Here is a 21556-nt window from a genome sequence, read left to right on the forward strand (position 1 = left end):
AAAAAAAAAAAATAATAATAATCCTCTTTGAAAGGTTATCTAAAAAGTTTGCTTCTTAAAAAAATAATAATAATAATAAAATAAAATAAAAATAAAAATAAAGCTAAAATACATAAATTGGTTGTTGTGTTTATTGTTGTAATTCTACAAATTAAAATGTCATTTTCAAATTACCTCCAAGGGGCACAATGGATTTGGGACCTGGAATTTTATGAGGAGAGTTCATGAAACAAAAGGAGTAGAAATGCTCCTAAGAAAAAGATAAAGAAATAATTAGAATGTCAAATATAAGAACGAAATATACATGTATACCTAATAAAATAAAATAATAACCAATAGGCATGTCGTGAAATTTTTAGAGTCTAATTAATTATGTAGGGTCACAATTTGGGGCCCAAGCCCAACAGGTGTGGAATTCTGGTCCAAGGAGCCCAGAAACAATGAATTTGTAGAGAGTGGGCTATAGAACTAGGCCTTAACGAAGTGTACACTGGCTAAAGTTGGGCTATACAACAATTAATAGTAAGCAAATCCTCTTATTGCCCATAGATTCTCAGTCCGAGGAGATGAGATGAATGTATACGAGTCCCTGTTCAAAGACTATGGTTATTTTTCCTGTTCTTCTGTTCTACCTCCCTTTTTCTTCCTTTTCTCCTCTTGAGGACTCCCTCTCTTATAAAGTCTTCTTGAAGCCATCAGGGCCTTACACTTGTTGATTATCTAGACCCTCACTTGAGTGCTTGTCCCATCGAACATCCCATCCATCTTTCTGTGAGTTGTGGTAGCCAAGACAGCACTGTTCACAGGTCCTCTCCACATTAATGTGGCCAGAAAAGTAGCTGCAATGCATTTAATGTGGCAGCTACAGCCTCTCCTTGGACATCTTACGTTTCCTTTTTTGCCGCGGGTCTATGAGACTCGTCCTTGTTACTAATGTCCGTTGGGGCAGGTCCTCCTAGTAGGTAGAGTGCATGTTTGAGCTATATTCGTAACGTCCGAGGAGACATTTCTCCTCAGACCACCCTTTAAACATCTTTAGGCCCACGAGAACTAGGCTGGGAGCCTTTTGGCACCCACGTCTTCTCTTCAGACATGGTTGATCTTCCCGTATAGGGCCCAAGGCCCATTGTATGATTTTTGGCCTTTGCCCCTACAATAGCCCCTCAAAATTCCGGTTTTTCCCTTTTATCCGAGGAGAAAAGGTGGGATTTTGATATTTATTGGATAAATTATCACAATTCTTTGATTCACGCGTATAGGGGTACAGTCTCACGTGCCTCATTATTGCTACTGGTGTTTTGTAGCCCACGGGGCGCCATTAATTGAACCAAGCGGCTCTATGTTCCCTCGCATCCAACGGTGGGGCGCTTAATCAATGGTGGATGCTCCTCCAATTCTTTGGGTGGGAGTAATCTCGTTTATTTTTTCCTTGCTATATAAGGCTTTCTGAGGGAGATCACTTCCCTTTTTTAGAAAAGACACTCAAGCGTTCCAGAGCACTTTAGCACTTTCTCTCACAAAACACTCAAAAGTGCATAGCCATTTCTATAAGGATTCCCGGCGAATCCTTTGAAAGCTCAGAAGATTTAGAATTCACGCTTCCTGTAAGTGTTCATTTCCCCCTATTCCCTAACTCTCCTTCATTGTTGTTCTCCTCGGTTTCCTTTCATTAGCAAACCCTTTCCCGTGCCACCTAGGGTTAATAGGATGGGTAAGTTTCAGAACCTAGTAGATTCTCCGGCCGACATGGAAAGTTTTAAGGCCAAATACCATATCCCGCAGGGAGTGGGTCTAGAATATTGCTCGTTGGACCAAATCCTAACCAAGAGAGAAACGGGGCAGGTCGTCATTCTTATGATCGCTTTCATTGAAGGAGGAATGACGATTCCTATGGGGAGGATAACTAGGGATTTCTTGCGCGGCCATAGGTTGGCCCCCTACCAGTGCGCCGCTAACATGTTCCGGATCCTAGGGTGCATAGACGCTCTAAATAAACAGATGAACCTCAGCCTCTCATGGCATAATGTAGTTCACTTGTACGAGTGCCATTGCCTTAATGAGTCATATTACTTGAAATCCAAGTCCAACGAGGTGAGGCTGATATCTTGCCTTTCAAAGTCCAACAAAGGCTTAAAGGACGATTATTTGATAGTCTCCGGAGCATGGCACGACGGTCTTCGCTGCCCAGTTAGGGCGGGAGCACCAAGTGGGGCACTCTAGGATCAAGTCCCACAGTGGGGATCTTAGTTTTGAGTTTACCTTTCACTTGTTTTGATCTTGGTTTTGATTATTTGCCTTCTTGGAATGACATAAATCTCCCTTTGGATATTTTGCAGACAAAGCACACACTACTCCGAGGATAAGTTTGGTCAATGTCCAAGCTCTCAACTACCTCCTACAATTTGAGATCTTTGTGAGCGAGGACGGGCAATTGTGCACTACTCACCTCATCTTGGACTACGAGCCACTCTCTCGTGCTTTTGTGGACGTGGGTTAGGCAATAAGGGCTGGGAGTCCCCGATTAGCCCATATTGACATTTCTAAGCCAACCTTCCTTGCTTGGAGGGACCTACCACCAGTTCAACCGCCTACTCAGTGCGTTCTCCAAGAGGTAGCCGTTCTGGGAGAGGGAATCGACTCCTCGCATTCGTCCCTTGAAGCTGAAATTGATCACTTCCATTTCAACGAGGAGGGCGAGGTATCAACAAGGCCCGTAGAGCTTTTAGATTTCGGCTTGGATCTTGATCGCTTCTTGGCGGCTCACTCTCCTGGACTGGTAGTTGCTTTGATTGACACGAGCCAAGAAGTTGAAGAGGAGGGTATGGACTTGAAGCCGAGATCCGTCCTGAGAGGGCTATTGTCCAATAAGAACAAGGGGCAATCTTCCAAGGATGCCCCTAAAGAGCAGGTTCCAACTAAACTTCCTCCTCCTCCTCCTCCTCCTTCTCTTTCCACTGACCCCGCGTTACAACCCATTCCCAACTTAAGGCTGAAAAGGCTAGTGGAAGAACTGGAGGAGGGTGAGGTCGGCCTCCAAAAGGCCAAACAACAGAAAAAAGGCAAGGAGCCCAAGGACAAGAGGACAAAGTCCATCGATAGCCGAGAGGAGGCTGCCATTACGAGGGAGCAACACACTTGGTCTCCCCGCCTAGAGTTGGACGGCGCCCCCATCCCGTGGGATGCAACCCTTTGGGAGTCCTAGCGGGGGCAGGCATCTTACCTCGTCGAGGCCCTACAACAGCCCCTCCTTTTGCCACGTGACATGGACGGGCTCCGAGCCACCAGGCAACTAGACCTCTTCATGTCATTGAAGAGAGACCTTGCTATGGTAAAATGAAGACTCCCTTATTCAGGTTCCTTATTCTGTGCTCTTCTATCTGCTGTTTCATTTTAATGATTCTTCCGTTATTCCTGTGCAGGTCACCCAACAAATCTTCATGGCCGAAGAGTGGGCAAAGAATTCTCGGGAGGAGGTGAACGCCGAAATTCAGTCCCGCCTCGCCGCAGAGAAGGCTGCGGGTGCCCTTAAGCTGGAAAAAGAGCGCTTAAGCGAGAAGAACAAAGAGGCATTCAAGGTTCGGGACAGTGCTGAGGTGGGCCTTAAGACCACAATGAAGCAGGCCGAGGACATGCGCCAGTAGCTTCACTTATCAGAAATAAACCTTGCGATCGAGAAGCAAATGGTCTCGGACCTTAAGGCGCAACTGCTACAAGCAAAGGAGGCGGCTCGTTTGGCCAGGGAGGCGGCTGAGGCTACGGTGGCAGCCTCTTATGAGTGTGGGGTGAAGGACACCGAAGCCAGGCTAATCGAGGAGGTGACTGTAGTTTGTAGGGACTGCGTCACCGAGTCCTGGGGGGTAGCCATGGATAGAGTGGCCATTCTTGTGGACTCCGAACTTAGGAGGATCGAGAATATCTTCTTCCCCAAGGATATTTGTGAGATTTCTGGTTCGAATCCTCTTGAGGAGCTCCCTTCTGCCCTGATCACTGGTCCCAATTCCATCACTTCTGAAGGGAAAAGTGGGGATGAGGAGGCACAGCCACCAGCTATAGATAAGTCACTTGAGGACGCCCTCACAATAAGAGACGTTGTCGCGCAGGCCAAGGATGCCGAACCCAAACCTACAGCAGGAGGTGATCATCCCGAGGCTGAGGGTCCTGCAAAGAGCTTAACCCAAGATAAAGTCTAGGGCATTAGTGTAGGGCTTGTCTTGTAGTTGTTTTGTTCTGTTTTCCGTTTCCTTAGTTTTTGCTAATGTTTGTAAGATGACACATCTTGGAGTTTAATGAATGATATGATTTCTTCTTTGAACTTTACTTTACTGCTTCCATTTTTGTCTTCATTGTGAATGAATTTCAACTGTGTTACTAGATTTCTGATGATAATCCATTATTCGCAGCTTAAGTAATACAGCTAAGTATGAATGAGAGAATAAGACTCTTCCCCCATGATTTTGTGCCCTTTTAAGTGATTAATTTCCCCCAAACCTGTGGTCCAAGGAGTAACGCAAGACTTGGGTTCTATTTAATAATTGGATAAAAATGCTCAGTAATTAATTTTCTCCAAGCCTGTGGTCCGAGGAGCCATGCAGGACTTAGGTTCTGTTTAATATTTGGATAAAAACGCACAGTGATTAATTTCCTCTGGGTTCTGTTTAATACTTAGATAAAAACACACAGTGATTAATTTTCCCCAAGCCTGTGGTTCGAGGAGCCACGCAGGACTTGGGTTTTGTTTAATACTTGGATAAAAACGCATAGTGATTAATTTCCCCCAAGCCTATGGTCCGAGGAGCCACGCAGGACTTGGGTTCTATTTAATACTTGGATAAAAATGCTCAGTAATTAATTTTTCCCAAGCTTGTGGTCTGAGGAGCCACGCAGGACTTGAGTTCTGTTTAATACTTGGATAAAAACGCACAGTGATTAATTTCCCCCAAGCCTGTGGTCCGAGGAGCCACACAAGACTTGGGTTCTGTTTAATACTTGGATAAAAATGCATAGTGATTAATTTCCCCTAAGCTTGTGGTTCGAGGAGCCACGCAGGATTTGGGTTCTATTTAATACTTGGATAAAGATGCGTAGTAGGTAACACAAAGGCTTTTGCAATTGAAGGGTATATCAAGAGTAGGAACTTTCATTAATAATAGTACCTTCTCAGGTTGTTTACATTCCAGGGACATGGTACTACATGCCCATCCAAATCTTCCAAAAAGTAGGCCCCTATGTCGGCTACCGAAGTGATTCGATATGGCCCTTCCCAATTTGGTCCGAGCTTTCCCCATGCGGGGTTTTTTGCATTGCCCAAAACTTTTCTTAACACTAGGTTCCCAGGTGCTAGTGGCCTTAGCTTTACCTTAGTGTCATAACCTTGTTTAAGCTTGTGTTGGTAGTAGGCGAGCTGGACTGTTGCCCTTTCCCTTCTTTCCTCGATAAGGTCTAAACTCCTTTCCAGCAGCTCATTGTTGCCGTTAGGGCAAAATGAGCTAGTTTTTAGTGTCGGAAAGTTTGTTTCCAGTGGAATAAAAGTCTCGGCCCCATAGGTCATCAAGAAAGGAGTCACCCCTGTTGATCTACGGGGTGTGGTTCGATACGTCCATAGGACGTGTGACAGCTCTTCCACCCATCTTCCCTTTGCATCGTCTAGCCTCTTCTTCAGCCCGTTTACTATAACCTTGTTAACGGCTTCACCTTACCCATTCCCTTAAGGGTAAGCCGGTGTGGAGTATCTATTGGCAATTCCCAACTCGCTGCAATACCTTCTGAAAACTTTACTATCGAACTGAAGGCCGTTTTTTGAGATTAGGGTATGAGGGACCCTGAACCTGGTGACAATACTTTTCCAGACAAACCTCTTGGTGTCCATGTCTCTGATATTCGCAAGTGGTTCGGCCTCGACCTATTTGGTGAAATAATTAGTGCCAACGAGCATATATCTCTTGTTCCCTGCTGCTTTTGGAAATGGTCTAACGATATCTAAGCCCTACTGTGCGAACGGTCAAGGGTTGGATAGCAGATTGAGGGTCCCTTCTGGTTGATGTATATTTAGGGCGAACCTCTGGCATTGGTCGCACTTCTTCACGTATTCGTGTGCCTCTTTTTGCATGCTCGGCCACCAGTAACCTTAGGTTATGGCTCTATGGGATAAAGACTTGCCCCCCATATGGCTCCCACAAATTCCTTCGTGCAATTCCTCTAGGATAAGCTCCGTGGCGTCAGGGTGTACGCATAACAAGTACGGTCCTGAGAATGAGCGCTTATACAGTATCAAGTCCTCGGACAGCCAGAATCATGAAGCCTTTCTTCTAATCTTGTCGGCCTCGCTCTTCTCTTCGGGTAAGACGTCCTCCTTTAAAAACAGTATCAAAGGGTCCATTGAGCTAGGCCCTACTCTAACGCTGTGGACATGCATCAACTCGGCCTTCACCACCAAGGGCCTGTATAGATCTTCCACCAGTATAACCCGAGGTAAACATTAAGCCGAGGAGGTGGCCATCGTGACAAGAGAATCGGCATGGGTGTTTCCGCTTCTAGATACATGCAGAAGGCTAAAAGAGTTAAAACGCGACCGCGAACGTTTAGCTTGGACCAGGTACTCTTGCATTCTTTCATCCCTTACCTCCAATTCACCATTCACTTGACCTACAACAAGTCTTGAGTCTGAGAACATGTTTACGGACTTCCCGCTCAACTTTTGGACCATAGACATTCCTTCCAACAGGGCTTCATATTCTGCCTCTTTATTCGTGGTCAAAAAACCTAACCTTAGCGATTTTTCAATGGTAATTCCTCAGGAGAAATTAAGACTAGTCCTACCCTTGAGCCCCTTTGATTTGCTGCACCATCGACGTATGCCTTCCAACAAGCGGACCCCTGCAGAGAGACTGTGCCAACCAATTTTTCATCCATGCTCGGCATTCCTCCCCCTTCTTCTGGTGAGGGCTCAGCAAACTCAGCCACCAAATCCGCAAGGATTTGGCCCTTCACGGCATTGCGAGGCATGTACTTGATGTCAAAGGCGCCAAGAATGGTACCCCACTTAGTAATTCTCCCTGTGTAATCGGCATTTCGGAGTATAGATCTGAGCGGGAATTAGGTTAAAATGACGACTATGTGTGCCTGAAAATAGTGGGGGAGTTTCCACATGGCCTAGATGATCGCCAGGATGGCCTTTTCCAGAGGGATGTAACGAATTTCAGCCTTGTGCAATGACTTGCTCACGTAATAGACAGGCTGTTGTACGCCGTTGTCCATTTGGATCAGCACCAAACTCACTACGTGGGGGGCCACGGCGACGTAGGCAAATAAAACCTCGTCGGCTTCAGGACTAGACATGACCGGCGGCCGAGACAGATACTCTTTGAGCTGCTGGAAGGCCAAGGCGCATTCTTCAGTTCACTCGAACCCTTTCCACTTGTTTAACAGGAGAAAGAAAGGCCTACACCTATCCGCCAAACAAGAGATAAAACGATTTAAAGCGGCGATCATGCCGATGAGCTTTTGGACTTCCTTGGGATTTTGAGAAGGCTGCATGCTGTGGATAGCTCTAATTTGATCGGGGTTGACTTTGATGCCCCTATGGGTCACCATATAGCCCAAGAACTTTCCTAATCCCACTCCAAATGAACACTTAGACGCGTTCAGGCGCAACCTGTGTCTCCTCAGGACTTCAAAGATATCTCTGAGGTCCCTTACATGCTCGGACACCAATTTACTCTTTACTACCATGTCATCTATGTAGACTTTGATGTTCTTACCCATTTGCAGCTCAAACATCCTGGTCATCATCCTCTGATAGGTGGATCCGACATTCTTCAAATCGAAAGGCATCACTTTATAGTGGTAGTTTCCGATGGGAGTGACAAAAGCGATCTTTTCTTGGTCGTCTGTAGCCAGGGGTATTTGATGATATCCTTGAAAGGCGTCTAAAAAGCTCATTCGAGGATGTCCCATGGTTGAGTCCACTAACCGATCTATCCAAGGCATAGGGAAGGGGATCTTTCGGACAGGCTTTATTCAGGTCCGTGAAGTCCATGTAGACTCGTCATTTCCTGCTCTTCTTCTTTACCACGACTGTATTGGTCAGCCATTCAGGGTAAAAGACCTCTTTGATAGCCCCTACTCTCTTAAGTTTCATCACCTCCTCCTTGACCGCATCAGCATGCTCTTTCGACGGTGCCGAGAGGGTTCTTTCTTGGGCGTAACAGCCGGGTTAACATTAAGATGATGGCATATGAAGTTTGGATCGACCCCGGGGGCCTCGTAGGTGTCCCATGCAAACACATCCACATTTTCCCTAAGGAAATCAATTAGCTCTTCTTTCTCTTGGGGTGGTAGCTCTAAGCCGAACTGAAAGAATCTCTCTGGATCACTGCCCACAAGAACCTTTTCCAAGTCCTTGCAACTCGCCTCCTCGGCTGATCCCCCACCAATTGTGGTTAGGGTCATTAACTGCTATAAGGGATTCTCGGTATGGGTTGGGGGCTCGGCACTTGGCCTTTGTGAGATGGCATATACCATGCATTGTCGAGCCATGGCTTGATCTCCTACTATTTCTTTGACTTGACCCTCCGACGAGTACTTCACCCTTTGGTGCAAGGTAGAGGAAACAGCCCCTAAGGCATGAAGCCAAGGTCTAGCTACAATGGCGGTGTAAGGCGAATATGCATCCACCACTATGAAGTCCACCTCCACTATGTCCGAGCCAGTTTGTATGGGCAGTCTAATCTGGCCTTTCAGAAAAACAGTTTTCCCTTCAAAGCTTACTAAAGGGGAGTCGTATGCCTTCAGGTCTTCGAGCCTCAGTTTCAGCCCCTTGTATAGGTCGGGGTACATCACCTCCACAGCATTGCCTTAATCGACTAACACCCTCTCGATGTCATATTCCCCAATCCTGAACGTGACGACTAGAGCATCGTCATGGGGTTGAATAGTTCTAATCTTGTCCTCATCCGAGAATCCTAGTACGGGTGAAGCCATCCCCTTGGCTCTCTTAGACTCACGGTCATCGTTCACAGCAGGGAGTTGAGCCACCGACATTACCCTGGAAGGATGGGAGCCCGTTCTTCCTGGAGCGGCGAGAATGACATTTTTTGTGCCAATGGGCAGACTCAGGGTCCCCTGCCGCGTCTCAACGTTCGTCCATTCTTATCAGCCGTTTGTATGATACAAGAGATGACTTAACTTTCCCTCTCGAACCAGCTGGTCCAAGTGGTTTTTCAGGTTCCTGCATTCATTGGTGGTGTGCCCCGGTTCTTGGTGGTATTGACAGTATAGGTTTTGGTTGCGTTTTGTGGGGTCACCTGCCATCCTATTTGGCCATTTGAAGAATGGCTCGTTCTTGACTTTCTTCAAGATCTGATGTAATGGATCCCGGAACACAGCGTGGACTGCCTGCACCCCGACAGATCTAGGCTGCTCCGTGTAATCTCTTCTCAGCCGATTGTTGCTGCTAAATCGGTCTAACCTGAAGTCCCTCCTCTCCTGAGGGACAACCTTCGCTTTACCCTTACCCATCTGCTGGTCCTCTTTGACCCTCTTGTACTTGTCGATTCGGTCCATAAGCTGACACACGCTGGTGACCAGTTTCCCGCTCAAGGATTTCCTTAAATATTGCTCTATCAACAGGCCTCTCTTGAAGGTGTTGATGGCAACGTCATCATAATTACCCTCTATCTCGTTATACATCTCCCAGTACCTATCTGAGTAGGCCTTCAGGGTCTTTCCTTCTCGCATGGATAAGGACAGGAGGGAATCCAAAGGCTGAGGAACCCTACTACTCGTGATGAAGCTAGAGTTAAAAGCCTGGGTTAGCTGCTTAAAGGAATTTACGGAGTTTGGCTTGAGGCCATCAAACCACCTCATCACCATGGGTCCCAAATTGGACAGAAATACTTTGCACATCAAGGCTTCGTTTTTAGAGTGGATGGCCATCCTCTGGTTGAACTGACTTACGTGCTCCACAGGGTCCGTCCGATCATTATATATGGTGAAAGTGGGTTGGTGGAACCACCGAGGAAGTTTAGCCCCCTCTATCTTGCGTGTGAAGGGTGACTAGGAGATTCGGTCCAAACCTTTGCTCATAGCGTCGTTTGCTAGGCCCTTGTAGGATGAACTCTTGTGGCTGCGTTTATGAGGTTGCTCTTCCTCATAGGAGAAGGTTTCACTTGGTGGGATTCTCGACCTTCGCCTGTATTCGTTGTCCTTTTCATCACTAGTGTCCGGGTTGGGGGAAAGACGCCTTCGCTGTGCTTGGCGTAGCTTCCTCTTCAAGTTGTCGATTTCTTGCCGTAGAGCCCTATTATCGTCCCGCTTTTAGGATGCATGACCTTTCCCTTTCGAACGGCTTCTGCTCATGCGGGAGGTATTTAAGCTACCCTCTTGTCACTTGTCTTGATCTTTTTCCCGTTCGAGGTTAAGAAAGTTGTCCTGTCGTTGGGAGTCTGTGGGTCCCGTTTGGCGCAAACCTGATCCTTCCATTTCTAACGGTCGCACTTGCTGAGGCACAAGTTCTCCCCACAGACGGCGCCAATTGTAGGGTCACAATTTGGGGCTGAGGTCGAACAGGTGTGGGATTCTGGTCCAAGGAGCCCAGAAATAATGAATTTGTAGAGAGTGGGCTATAGAACTAGGCCTTAACGAAGTGTACACTGGCTAAAGTTGGGCTATACAACAATTAATAGTAAGCAAATCCTCTTATTGCCCATAGATTCTCAGTCCGAGGAGATGAGATGAATGTATACGGGTCCCTGTTCAAAGACTATGGTTATTTTTCCCGTTCTTCTGTTCTACCTCCCTTTTTCTTCCTTTTCTCCTCATGAGGACTCCCTCTCTTATATAGTCTTCTTGAAGCCATTAGGGCCTTACACTTGTTGATTATCTGGACCCTCACTTAAATGCTTGTCCCATCGGACATCCCCTCCATCTTTCTGTGAGTTGTGGTAGCCAAGGCAGCACTGTTTACAGGTCCTTTCCACATTAATGTGGCCAGAAAAGTAGCTGCAACACATTTAATGTGACAGCTGCAGCCTCTCCTTGGACATCTTACGTTTCCTTCTTTGCCACGGGTCTGTGGGACTCATCCTTGTTACTAATGTTCGTTGGGGCGGGTCCTTCTAGTAGGCAGAGTGCATGTTTGAGCTATATTCGTCACGTCCGATGAGACATTTCTCCTCGGACTGCCCTTTAAACATCTTTAGGCCCACGAGAACTGGGCTGGGAGCCTTTTGGCACCCACGTCTTCTCCTCGGACGTGGTTGATCTTCCCGTATGGGGCCCAAGGCCCATTTTATGATTTTGGGCCTTTGCCCCTACAAATTATAATTACTTATGGTTGTACTGGGATATATTTTTTTCTTCATTATTTTAGTGACATTAATACATAATCGAAATTAATTTTCCAAAAATTAAAACATATATATAAGTATTATAAAATAACTAATAATGAACACACGTATCACATGAGACATCCACTAGTTTTCTCAATTAGTTCCATCATTCTCATTAGAAGAAAAATCAATCTATTCATATGCTAGGCATATGGTTGAATTTTATTTTTTATTTTAGACTAACATAGTGTCATATGCTTTCAACAAACCCAATCCTCTTATGTTTGGAACAATAGCCATAATTTTTTTTAGAACAATAGCAGGAGCTCTATCATATTCATTTCCAAATAACATAAAAAAAGGGGCAAAATTACCCCCTTCCATTAAAAATTTAAAACCACTTCTACTACTACATCTAAAATTACCCTCTCTTCCTTGCTTCATCATTCTCTCTTTTCCTTTTTCAGATTATTCTAATATGGAGTAGTGTAAAATAGAGAATGGGATGTAAAGTCAATTTTTAAAGTATTAATGTAAATAAAATACTAAATTTTTGTTGATGCAAATGCAAAATGCTTCTTCTTCACTTTTTTTTTTTTTTTTTTTTTTTTTTTTTTTTTTTTTGCATTATAGGAATATAACTACAGTCTTGCCAAGTATTTTTTTTCTCAGGGGCCAGTCTTGCCAAGTAAGTAATTATAAATATGAAGTGTAAGATATATGGATGTATGTATTTTTGCACTTCTTGTTTGAAAAGAACATTTGTAGACTGTATATAAATTACATTAAAAACATCCACTTCATTTGAAGCTCAAAACTAATTTCTCTGACATAACATCAAACAAGCATTGCTTTTGTTTTTGAAAAACCAAGACTTCAAACATCTAACATTTTCATAATACTATTTGGTATGTTACAAACCACCAACATCAATTTTTTTTGAGATCCCAGAGAGCTACAAATTCACCAATTGCTAATGTCTAAGTGAATTCAAAATATCATATATGTTGCAGAGAGGAGATGGGGGAAGAGCACAAACACAAACAACAGATGCTGCAGAGAGGAGATAGGGGCAGAGCACGAACCCACCTGTTAGACTCAAATCTGTTAGTCATTTATTTATTTATTTTTATCAATAAGCAATCTTCTTAGTCCTTCCCATGGTCTAAGCACCCTCAAATTTCACAGTAGTATTCATTATTAGTGCAATAATCAGTTTTTACCATTAAATTAATTGTGAAAACTGGTTCCTAGAAAGCAAATCCCCCTACCTTTCAAAGGCAGCATAGCAATGAAAAATAACCCACTATTTGCCTATTAGATTCAACAATCAATAGATCATCTTGGATGACAATGAAGTCTTAGGGAATATGCTTCAAAAATTGTACATTTTTAGATCCCTTAAAACACAAGTTGTTTAACCTAGTTATTTAGCCAAGTGATTACTTAGATAAATTATTCAGTTCTAGGTTAACACATTCAAATCATATCATGTAAATAATGTAGAAATATAAAGAACACACGATATGATAACCTAAGAAAACCAAACCGGTAAAAAACCTGTGGAGGATTTAATCTAGCTATCCTCAAGGTAAAACAGATCCACTATGAAAGAATTGAAATTTTTACAATAGAACTTAGACCACTAACATCCTATTGCTACCTCGAGTAGAAAACTTACTACCACGACCACGTGACAACTCCGAGTCCACGGCCTACTTCTTTCCTTGATCCACTGCAATCATAAGTTCTCCTACTTGTGACTTTGAGACTCCACTCAAAGGTTTCAAATCTTCTTTAAGTTCTTTATGCAGCAACTAAAGCGATCACCAAGTTCTTGACATGAATCTTGACCTTGATAACCCTAAGTGTGTATGAAAGTAAACACCTCTAGATCTCACAAGAGATTCAACACATAGCATATAAAAGACTTCTAAAACGTAGTTAGGGTTTTTCCTTTTATACTTGGAGTAAAACATAAAACCCTACACATCATATGGGCTTAGGTTGAATTAGAAATTCTGCAGAAAAATAAATTTGCACAAGATTCGATCAATCGAGTCTAATTTTCGATCGATCGAGCCTTGCAGATTTAGTCCAATAAATTCTGCAATCACTCGATTCCAATTTTACAAATAAACACACATTGAGCAGCCTAAACCTAGACTCTATGTTTTGAACATGGTTTGCCAACACATTACAAATTAAAGTTCTAATACATTTAGTTCCTAAAGTCTTAGAACCTAACAAAAATATATATAGAAGAAGGAAAAACACAGCTCTACCTTTTCATTGGCTATTGCTGGAATTTGCAAACAACTTCTAAACTCTATAGATTTGGTCTTTCGCTGTGCATGGCAGAAAGCAAAAAATAATATGTGGGTTACTGAAGGAGAACATTGGAAAAGAAGCTGGGGTCTGTAAACAAACAAAGAATAAAACAAAACCCCTCAAAAATATAGATGCTACTCTTAAAGAAGATTCTGATCAAATTAAAATACAATAACATGATTCTTTGATTAAACCAAGCTTGAGATAACCTATAGACTAAACATAAAACCAAAGCTTGATATAACGTAGAAACTTTTAATTAAATCAAAACACAAAAAAAAGGGGGTCTCATATTAATACAAATAGAGCATAAACTGAGAATTATTATGGTAGAGGACATCAAATACCAAAACTACACAATTAAAAATTTGCTAAAAACCCCTTTTTAATGCCGTTGAACCAAAGGCCAATGATTCAACCATGGCAGCCCAAAAACCAAAAGTAGATCAAAAGAAATATTTCAATTGCTAGAAATATTTTTTTTTAATCCAAAGAGAACTCTATTTAGCTACTGGAAAAAGGAGGGATAAAATTAATGAAATCATAACAATTTTATAGGTTAATTTGCTCTAAGAACAAAACAGCACTAATGTGCTGATTGTGTTTTAGAATCAAAGAAAAGTTATTTTCTTCATATAAAAAAATTATGCAGTAAATTTTTCTGCATAATTTTGTATTAGATTTATTCACGTGTGCTATGATTAATATATTAGATATATAGTTTTTTATTGAATTAGAACTTGATTCGTAAAAGGCCATGATTATCTTATCTTTGTTGCAGTGCTACATGTCCTTATCATGAACTTGGATAAACATAAGAGCATCTACAGCAATAATCTTTATCCATGCCAAAAAAAAAAAAAAAAGGAGAAATTTTTAAAGTTTACATGGTAAACCTTTGCCAAAGGAACAACATGCCCATATTAACATATATGCCCATAAGATTAACACAATGCAACACCCATATATTAGAATTGAATAATACCAAAATTGGAACACATATATTACAATTAAACACAAACACAGACTGAGGAGAGAAATCCCATAGATCATTTACTCAAAAAATCAGATGTCAGAAGCTCAAACATGCAAAAGCAGCAAAAAAAAAAACATCACAAATTTACGCATAAAGCCATGCCTATATAACTTTTAAATCATCCAAATGCAGCAATATTAGAGGCAATTTTAGGGATTCTTTACTACTTGTAATGGCTTTTGCAACATAAAAATCACAATCAACATGTATACATCTCATAAAGAACAAATATCAAATTTGTTAATGTTCTACTTCCAATATTCTTAAAGAGATAATTAATTTAAGATTTTGAACTGAGATAGTACCAGTGTTCAATCCTAACCAATTTAAACTATAAGCTTTAGCAATTTGGAACTGGAAAATATAGATTAAATAGTGTCATTATGAAAAAAAATTAAACTAAAATTGAATATGTAATAACTACTAAGTAAAATTAAACCAAAAGGACCAAAGAAAATTGATGATATAAAGAGTTCTATAGTCTAAAAAATTACGTCAAAAAATATGGTAGTAAACTCTATACTCTAATGAAACTAAAGATAGAAATATTAAAGATGAAACATATCAACCTCTAACGATGAAGAAAATAATAACACAGGGAAACATTAAGTAAAATTGTTCCTAGACTCAACTATTCGATGTATCTTATAGCATTAGACTCACGTCCACCTGTCAGTTTGATCCAGCAACTCTTCTTGCAAAACACTAGTGTCATATCCAGTAAAGAATGTTATAAATCTGGGTTTAAACAAAAGGATGGACAAAACAATTATTTTAACATTATATGAAAAAAATGAAAGAGAGACTACAAAAGGAAGTTGAAGCAATCATTGCAAGGAATTTTATCACAAAGCATAGCAAAAAAAAAAAAAATCAAAATAGTTTTGCAGTTTAGTTGAATACAAAATAAGAATTTGTTGAATCAAAAAAAAAAAATGAAGAAAAAAGCAGACTAAAATATGGAATTCAAAGCCAAATCAAACCCAAAAATATCAATGGACAAAATTTAATTCAATTTATGATATAAATAAAGGGAAAATCAGGCTATCCTAACCTCTCAGTTTGATGCAGCAACTCTTCTTGCAAATTACCCAAGTGTTGTACCTGCCAAAGAACTTAGTAAATCTATATTTCAACAAAATGAAAGGGTAAGAAGGTTTTTTAAATCACAACAAAGAAAGATGAAAGAGGGACTACAAAAGAAGTGGAAGCAAACATTGTAATATGGTTTGAGTTGTAAAAATATGAAAAATTGTTCCCATATCAAAGGTAATTTATTAGTCCCACAAAAATACTTAAGCATTAATGTGTAAACATACAACCATATTTAGTGAATAATCTGCACAATGTTTAACATTTTGTTGGTTATTGTTTAACAATCTATTGGTTATTTCCCATATGATGATGGCTAAGGATGTGGCTTTTGTTGGCCAAGGATATATAAAATAAATACATAAATCAAGATTAACATCGAACAGTAACCCTTTTTGGCACAAACTTGAATTGGAAAGTTTGTTTTCATCTTATACATCAAGGTTTTAAACAAGAGAAATGATATATCTACAACATTTTTACAACAAATCCTAAGTGGCAAGTTGTTACTGGTTGTTATTGTTAGGGCAACAAAGTAATCTTAGTGTTAGTTTCAAATTTGAACCAATAACAACTAACCACCTATGATTTGTTGTAAAAATATTGTAGCATCTCTCTTTAAACAATCTAAGGTGAAATTTGACTTTTAACCACAATTAGTCAAAGGAAAAATCCCTAATGTTACCAAAAGCAAAAACCAAACCAAAGCATCCAAAAAAAGAGAATCAACCCATCTACTTTTAAAAAGGGTAAAAGAAGAACCCTAGACAATTAAGCAGGGAAAAAAATTAATATAGATATATTGAAGAGGACAGATAGTAATTTAAGTAGTATAAGCATCAGGTTTTAAAATAAAACATAGATATATTGAAGATTAAAGATGTTAATTCGAAACGGTGAGATGATGCTGAGCTTTTATAGATATTGCAAAAAGGAGATGGGGGCAGACCATGAACACAAACAACAGATGCCACAGAGAGTAGTTGGGGGCAGAGCATGAACCCATCTATTAGAATAGGTCTGTTTAACTCTTCTTTTAGCTTAGAATTGTGCCACAATACATTGTGGCAATAAAGATGAAGCAAACATCAGACACACATTAATTTCAATGCTCCCAAAAAAAAAAAAATCAAATCTGACTAAAATATGCAAAACAGTGGCAGTAGTATAGTGGTATATCTCTTTGCGTCTCACTGAATATGGAACCTCTGTTCTCTCTTAGTGTATTTTGTTTGTTCATATTGTTTTGTTTGTGTTTTATTAATATTGAAAAGGTTTAAAACCAAGCAATTCCTTTTCTTCAAATGGTATTTTAACTTTATTAAAAAATAATAATTAAAAAGCACCCCCACACTACCACAATTCTACACTCCCACATTTAGATTAAAAAGAAACACTCCCACCCAAAAAACACAATCCCTAATTTAAGGAAAAGAAAAAACCCAATCCCTAATTTAACTTGAATAACCTAAACTAAAGCATTCTTACCTAGATTCCTTAATCAAAATCAAATTTAATCCAAACACCTAAATTGATTTCAATCTGACCAAAATATCCAAATCTAAATAACAATTAATCCATAAATTTTAACAATGAAAAAAAAAAAAAAAAAAAAAAAAAAAAACTTTACCGAGTCTGATGGTAGTGTGAGATCGGACTTTGGTAGGCATACAGCCTAGTGAACTCCCTCTCCCTCTCCCTCTCTCTTACGAAACCTAAATTACATTCAATTCCCAGATTTGAAAACGAAAAGGAAAAAAAAATAACAAAAACAATAACTTTACCGGTTATGGGTACACGGCTTGTCTCTCTAGTGGTTGCAGATTTTTCTTTGTCTAAAGGCTTGCGGTTCCGGTGGTCTACGTTTGGCGAGGAATCGGACGGGTATTGCGATTTTTTTTTTTTTTCCATCGCAAGTTGTTTTGGGAGCATTGTAAGTCTTCTATTTTAACTAGTTATTTTTTATTTATATACGGAGAGGCTCTCAAACAGTGCTTTTACATGAAACAATCACTTTTTAAGTGTGAACGTGGAATTTTAGATGGACATTTTTCCTACATGGCAGCACCTCCTTAATTGCAGGAAAAGGCTTCTACTATTATATATAGTATATGATATATTATATGATATGATATATGATATAGATTAGTGCCAATAACAACTTACTACCTATAACTTGTATTAAAAATATTTTGGAAGTAACACTTCTCGAATATAAAACGGGGCAAATATTTGCAACATTATCACACGTACATCACTATATATATTTACAAAAGAAAATTTATATACTAAACTATCTTATTTTAATCACCTTAATAAAAATGCTAAACACTATGACTTGATAATCACAAGAATTTGGGTTTAATAAAAGTAAGAGTAATGTTACATCTATAACATTTTCTTAATAATTTCATAACAAATCCTATGTGGTAAGCTGTTACTAATTTTAATTTAGACCCAACATTGTCATTACTTTTTTACCCACTAATAACAACTTGTCACATGCCACAATAGGCTTGTCTAGATTAGCACGGAAAATATATGTATATTATGATGTTTATTGTATGATTTGATATAATTGAATGATAATATCTAAGGAATATAAAAATATACATTGTAATGCAAATTTGGTGCATCAAATTATAGTTATGAAAACATGTTTTTAATTTTTTTTTTTTTAAAGGCATAATAAGTGGAGCAAAACTATAGAGGGTAATGTTTCCTGGTCACTAAGAAAGTTCTCTCTAGCTTCTCTTAGGAAGTAGAATTGCAGTCCCTTCCTTTGAACATGGTTTTTTTCTTTAAAGAAATAACAAGGTTATTTTTCTAGCTTGTTGGGTTATTTTCCACGGGTGTTGGGAATCAGTTTGTTTGTCCTATCCAACTGTCAAAATTTTCTTCTCTTTTGTCCTCTACCTCCACAAACTCTTTTTTCCTAATGGATGATCTTACAAAAACATGGGATTGTCTTACACTGTCTGACAAGGAGGGTCCTGGGTCCTGCCTAGATGAGGACTTTAGCTTGGAAGAACACTTTATTGCCTCACATTTCCTTACTAAGCATGTCGTAAACTTCAATTTCATTGCAAAAACCTTCACCCCTATTTGGCGATCATGTAATGGCTTTTGGGTTCACAACATGGGTAATCTCAAAGTTTTGTTCGTGTTTGACAACAAGGATGAAGCTGATAGGGTCCTCTTGAATGAATCATGGAGCTTTGATAAGCATTTGGTGGTAATGCAATGCTATGATAGCGTTCTGATGAGAATTAACAAGCATTAAAGGATCCATTGCATGTTCTAGTTGGGCCTATTACTTGAGTAAGATCCAAGAAGATCAAAGAAGCCCTTAATGGGTTGATTCAGGAGATTTGAGCTAATCCTAACATAGGACATTCCAAACTTGGCCCAAAAGAAGATGAAGGCGTAATAAATTTAATCCAAACTATTGAGGGATAATCTGGCTTAATTGGGCGTGATTTATGATGTGAATTAATGGCTAATTGACTTTTCAGCTCCATATCAATTAATAGATATTTTTCCTATTCTTGAGCTGCTAATTTCAGACAAAATCTACCTTAATTTTAAGCTTCTATTATTTAGAATGTTTTTTTAGCTATTTTCCTATTTTGGAGCTACTAATTTTAGACCAAATCAACTTTATAATTTAGGCTTTTATTATTTAGTACGTTCTTTATATTTTCTACTTTCAGTCGTGTCTTATAAATCGCATGCACTCATTGTAATAGAGGATTTATTGAATAAAAATCAGAAAAAGGTGAGGCTTTGCTCTTCTTTTGGTTCTTTAATAACTGTGAACTTATCAGGGATTCTTCCTTGTAGCATTCAAATTTTATACCTTCGGTTTGTGATTTAGTTATAATCATTAGGTCGAGATCTGTTACTTATACCTTTGGTTCGCGTTTCATTTATAAACGTTGGGTTGGGGTTTCTATCAAAATCTAAATTTTAGCTTTCTTAGGTAAGTATTCCAATATTATTTGTTGGGTCTCAAAGCCTGTTGATTGAGGTTCGCATCATTTGGTATCAAAGCACAGGTTCTAAAATTAGTTTTACTATCCCTTTATCTTTTGTTTCCTATTATCATCCTATCTTGTTCCTTTTGTGTTCTTTATTCCTTGTTCTTATTTTGTGATGTGCACTAAGTTAAAATCTTACACCAAGCTCCTAAAAAAAAAAAAGTAAAAAAAAAAAACGTGAAAAAAAAGAAACTTCAGAAAAGAAATAGAAAACAGAAAAAAATATTGTTTGTAGTTTCAGTTCTCTCAGACCAAAATATTAATTTCTTTTGCCCTCTTCCTTTGATTTATTGTTTCTGTAATATTTTCTTGCCGTTGGTATTAGTTTAAATACTACAAGTTGAATTTCTTGATCAAGTTTATTAGTTTAATGAAGAACTGAAAAGGGGAACCTATGAGTGGAAAAAGGCAAGAGAGTGTTAGACTAATATCAGGAAAAAGCCAATTTAAGAGTGAAACACAAGTGTGAGTAACATAATTTTAGTGCAAACACATGAGGGAGTATTGTGAGGAATTATTTCTAACATTTTTTTGTAGTTTCAAAAGTATGTGTTCCAGGAGCAAAACATCAAATAAGGAGGGGAGGAGTCGTCCTTCATGTTGCAGGCTATACAACAATAGTTTGAGCGCATGAACGTGGTATTTAATGAGAATCAAGATCGGATGGATAAGCAAGACGCTGTTATTGCTACTTTGCGTGAGGAGCGCCCCCAAAGAGCCCTTAATGCTAGAAGGCAAGAAAGGCGTGCACGCATGGATGATTCTGATGACGACCACAAGGATGAGTTCGAAGATGAAAAGGATCAAGCTTCATTGAACCACGAGGGCAGGTTCGTGCCAAGGGGAGAAAGGCGTGGTAGAGGTTTCCAAAGAGTTTCTAGATGGCAGGATGGGACTGACAGAAACCTAGGAAACATCAAAATGAAGATACCATTGTTCCAAGGGAAAAACGATCTTGAAGTGTACTTGGAATGGGAGAAGAAGGTGGAGTTGATCTTTGAGTGCCACAACTACTCCGAGGAGAAAAAGGTAAAACTCGTTGTCATTGAGTTTACTGACTGTGCTATTATATGGTGGGATCAACTTGTGATGAACAGAAGGAGAAACCATGAGAGGCCTATTGAGACTTGGGAGGAAATGAAAGCTAGCATGAGGAGGCAGTTTGTCCCTATTCACTACTATATGGACTTATATAAGAAATTACAAAGTCTTACTCAAGTAGATGGATGACTACCATAAGTAGATGGAGATTGCCATGATTCGGGCTAATGTAAAGAAGGATAGAGAAGCTACCATTTTGAATAGGCTGAATCGGGACATTGCCAACGTGGTGGAGTTATAACACTACGTGGAGTTGGAGGACATGGTGCACATGGCAATAAAGGTGGAATGATAGCTTAAAAGGAAAGGAACTCAGTCATTTCAAAATCTGGGCTCCTCTGCTTCATGGAGGTTGAATGGGAGGAAAGACAAAGGGGCTGTTTTTAAGTCCAAAACCGAACTACTAAAAAAGGTAAAAATGAATCCCAAACTCATAATCGTGATATTAAGTGATTTCGTTGTTTGGGAGTAGGTCATATAACTTCACAATGCCCAAATAAGAGGACCATCACTGCACGTATTGATGGAGAGGTGGAAACTGAAAGCGAGGGCGATGATGACTAGATTCCATCACTTGACGATGCTTGTGACAATGATGTGGAGTATCCAGTGGAGGGTGAGTCACTTGT

The 21556-nt window shown here is 39.9% G+C and overlaps 2 protein-coding genes across 2 annotated transcripts; both read right to left on the reverse strand.

Moving 5' to 3' along the window:
* Positions 1-8454: 8454 nt before the first annotated feature.
* On the reverse strand, positions 8455-9039 carry LOC126721777 (uncharacterized). The gene is made up of 2 exons (XM_050424835.1): positions 8869-9039; positions 8455-8727 (listed from the first exon to the last, which is right to left on the reverse strand). Exons 1-2 carry the CDS (start codon positions 9037-9039, stop codon positions 8455-8457), a joined length of 444 nt encoding a protein of 147 aa, XP_050280792.1.
* Positions 9040-9150: 111 nt separating this feature from the next.
* Positions 9151-9870, reverse strand: LOC126721778 (uncharacterized). Its single transcript, XM_050424836.1, has one exon. It carries the CDS (start codon positions 9868-9870, stop codon positions 9151-9153), a length of 720 nt encoding a protein of 239 aa, XP_050280793.1.
* Between the last annotated feature and the right edge of the window lie 11686 nt (positions 9871-21556).

The sequence above is a fragment of the Quercus robur genome, chromosome 4, assembly GCF_932294415.1.
Source record: "Quercus robur chromosome 4, dhQueRobu3.1, whole genome shotgun sequence".
Lineage (NCBI taxonomy): Eukaryota > Viridiplantae > Streptophyta > Magnoliopsida > Fagales > Fagaceae > Quercus > Quercus robur.

What these genes read in the sequence shown, in the direction of transcription:
- LOC126721778 (XM_050424836.1), bottom strand. Translation starts at nt 9,870, where the DNA reads ATGGTGATGAGGTGGTTTGATGGCCTCAAGCCAAACTCCGTAAATTCC.
- LOC126721777 (XM_050424835.1), bottom strand. Translation starts at nt 9,039, where the DNA reads ATGTCGGTGGCTCAACTCCCTGCTGTGAACGATGACCGTGAGTCTAAG. An exon ending in GGGAATATGACATCGAGAGG is followed by an intron (nt 8,728 to 8,868) that starts GTGTTAGTCGAT and finishes CTGAAAGGCCAG; the next exon opens with ATTAGACTGCCCATACAAAC.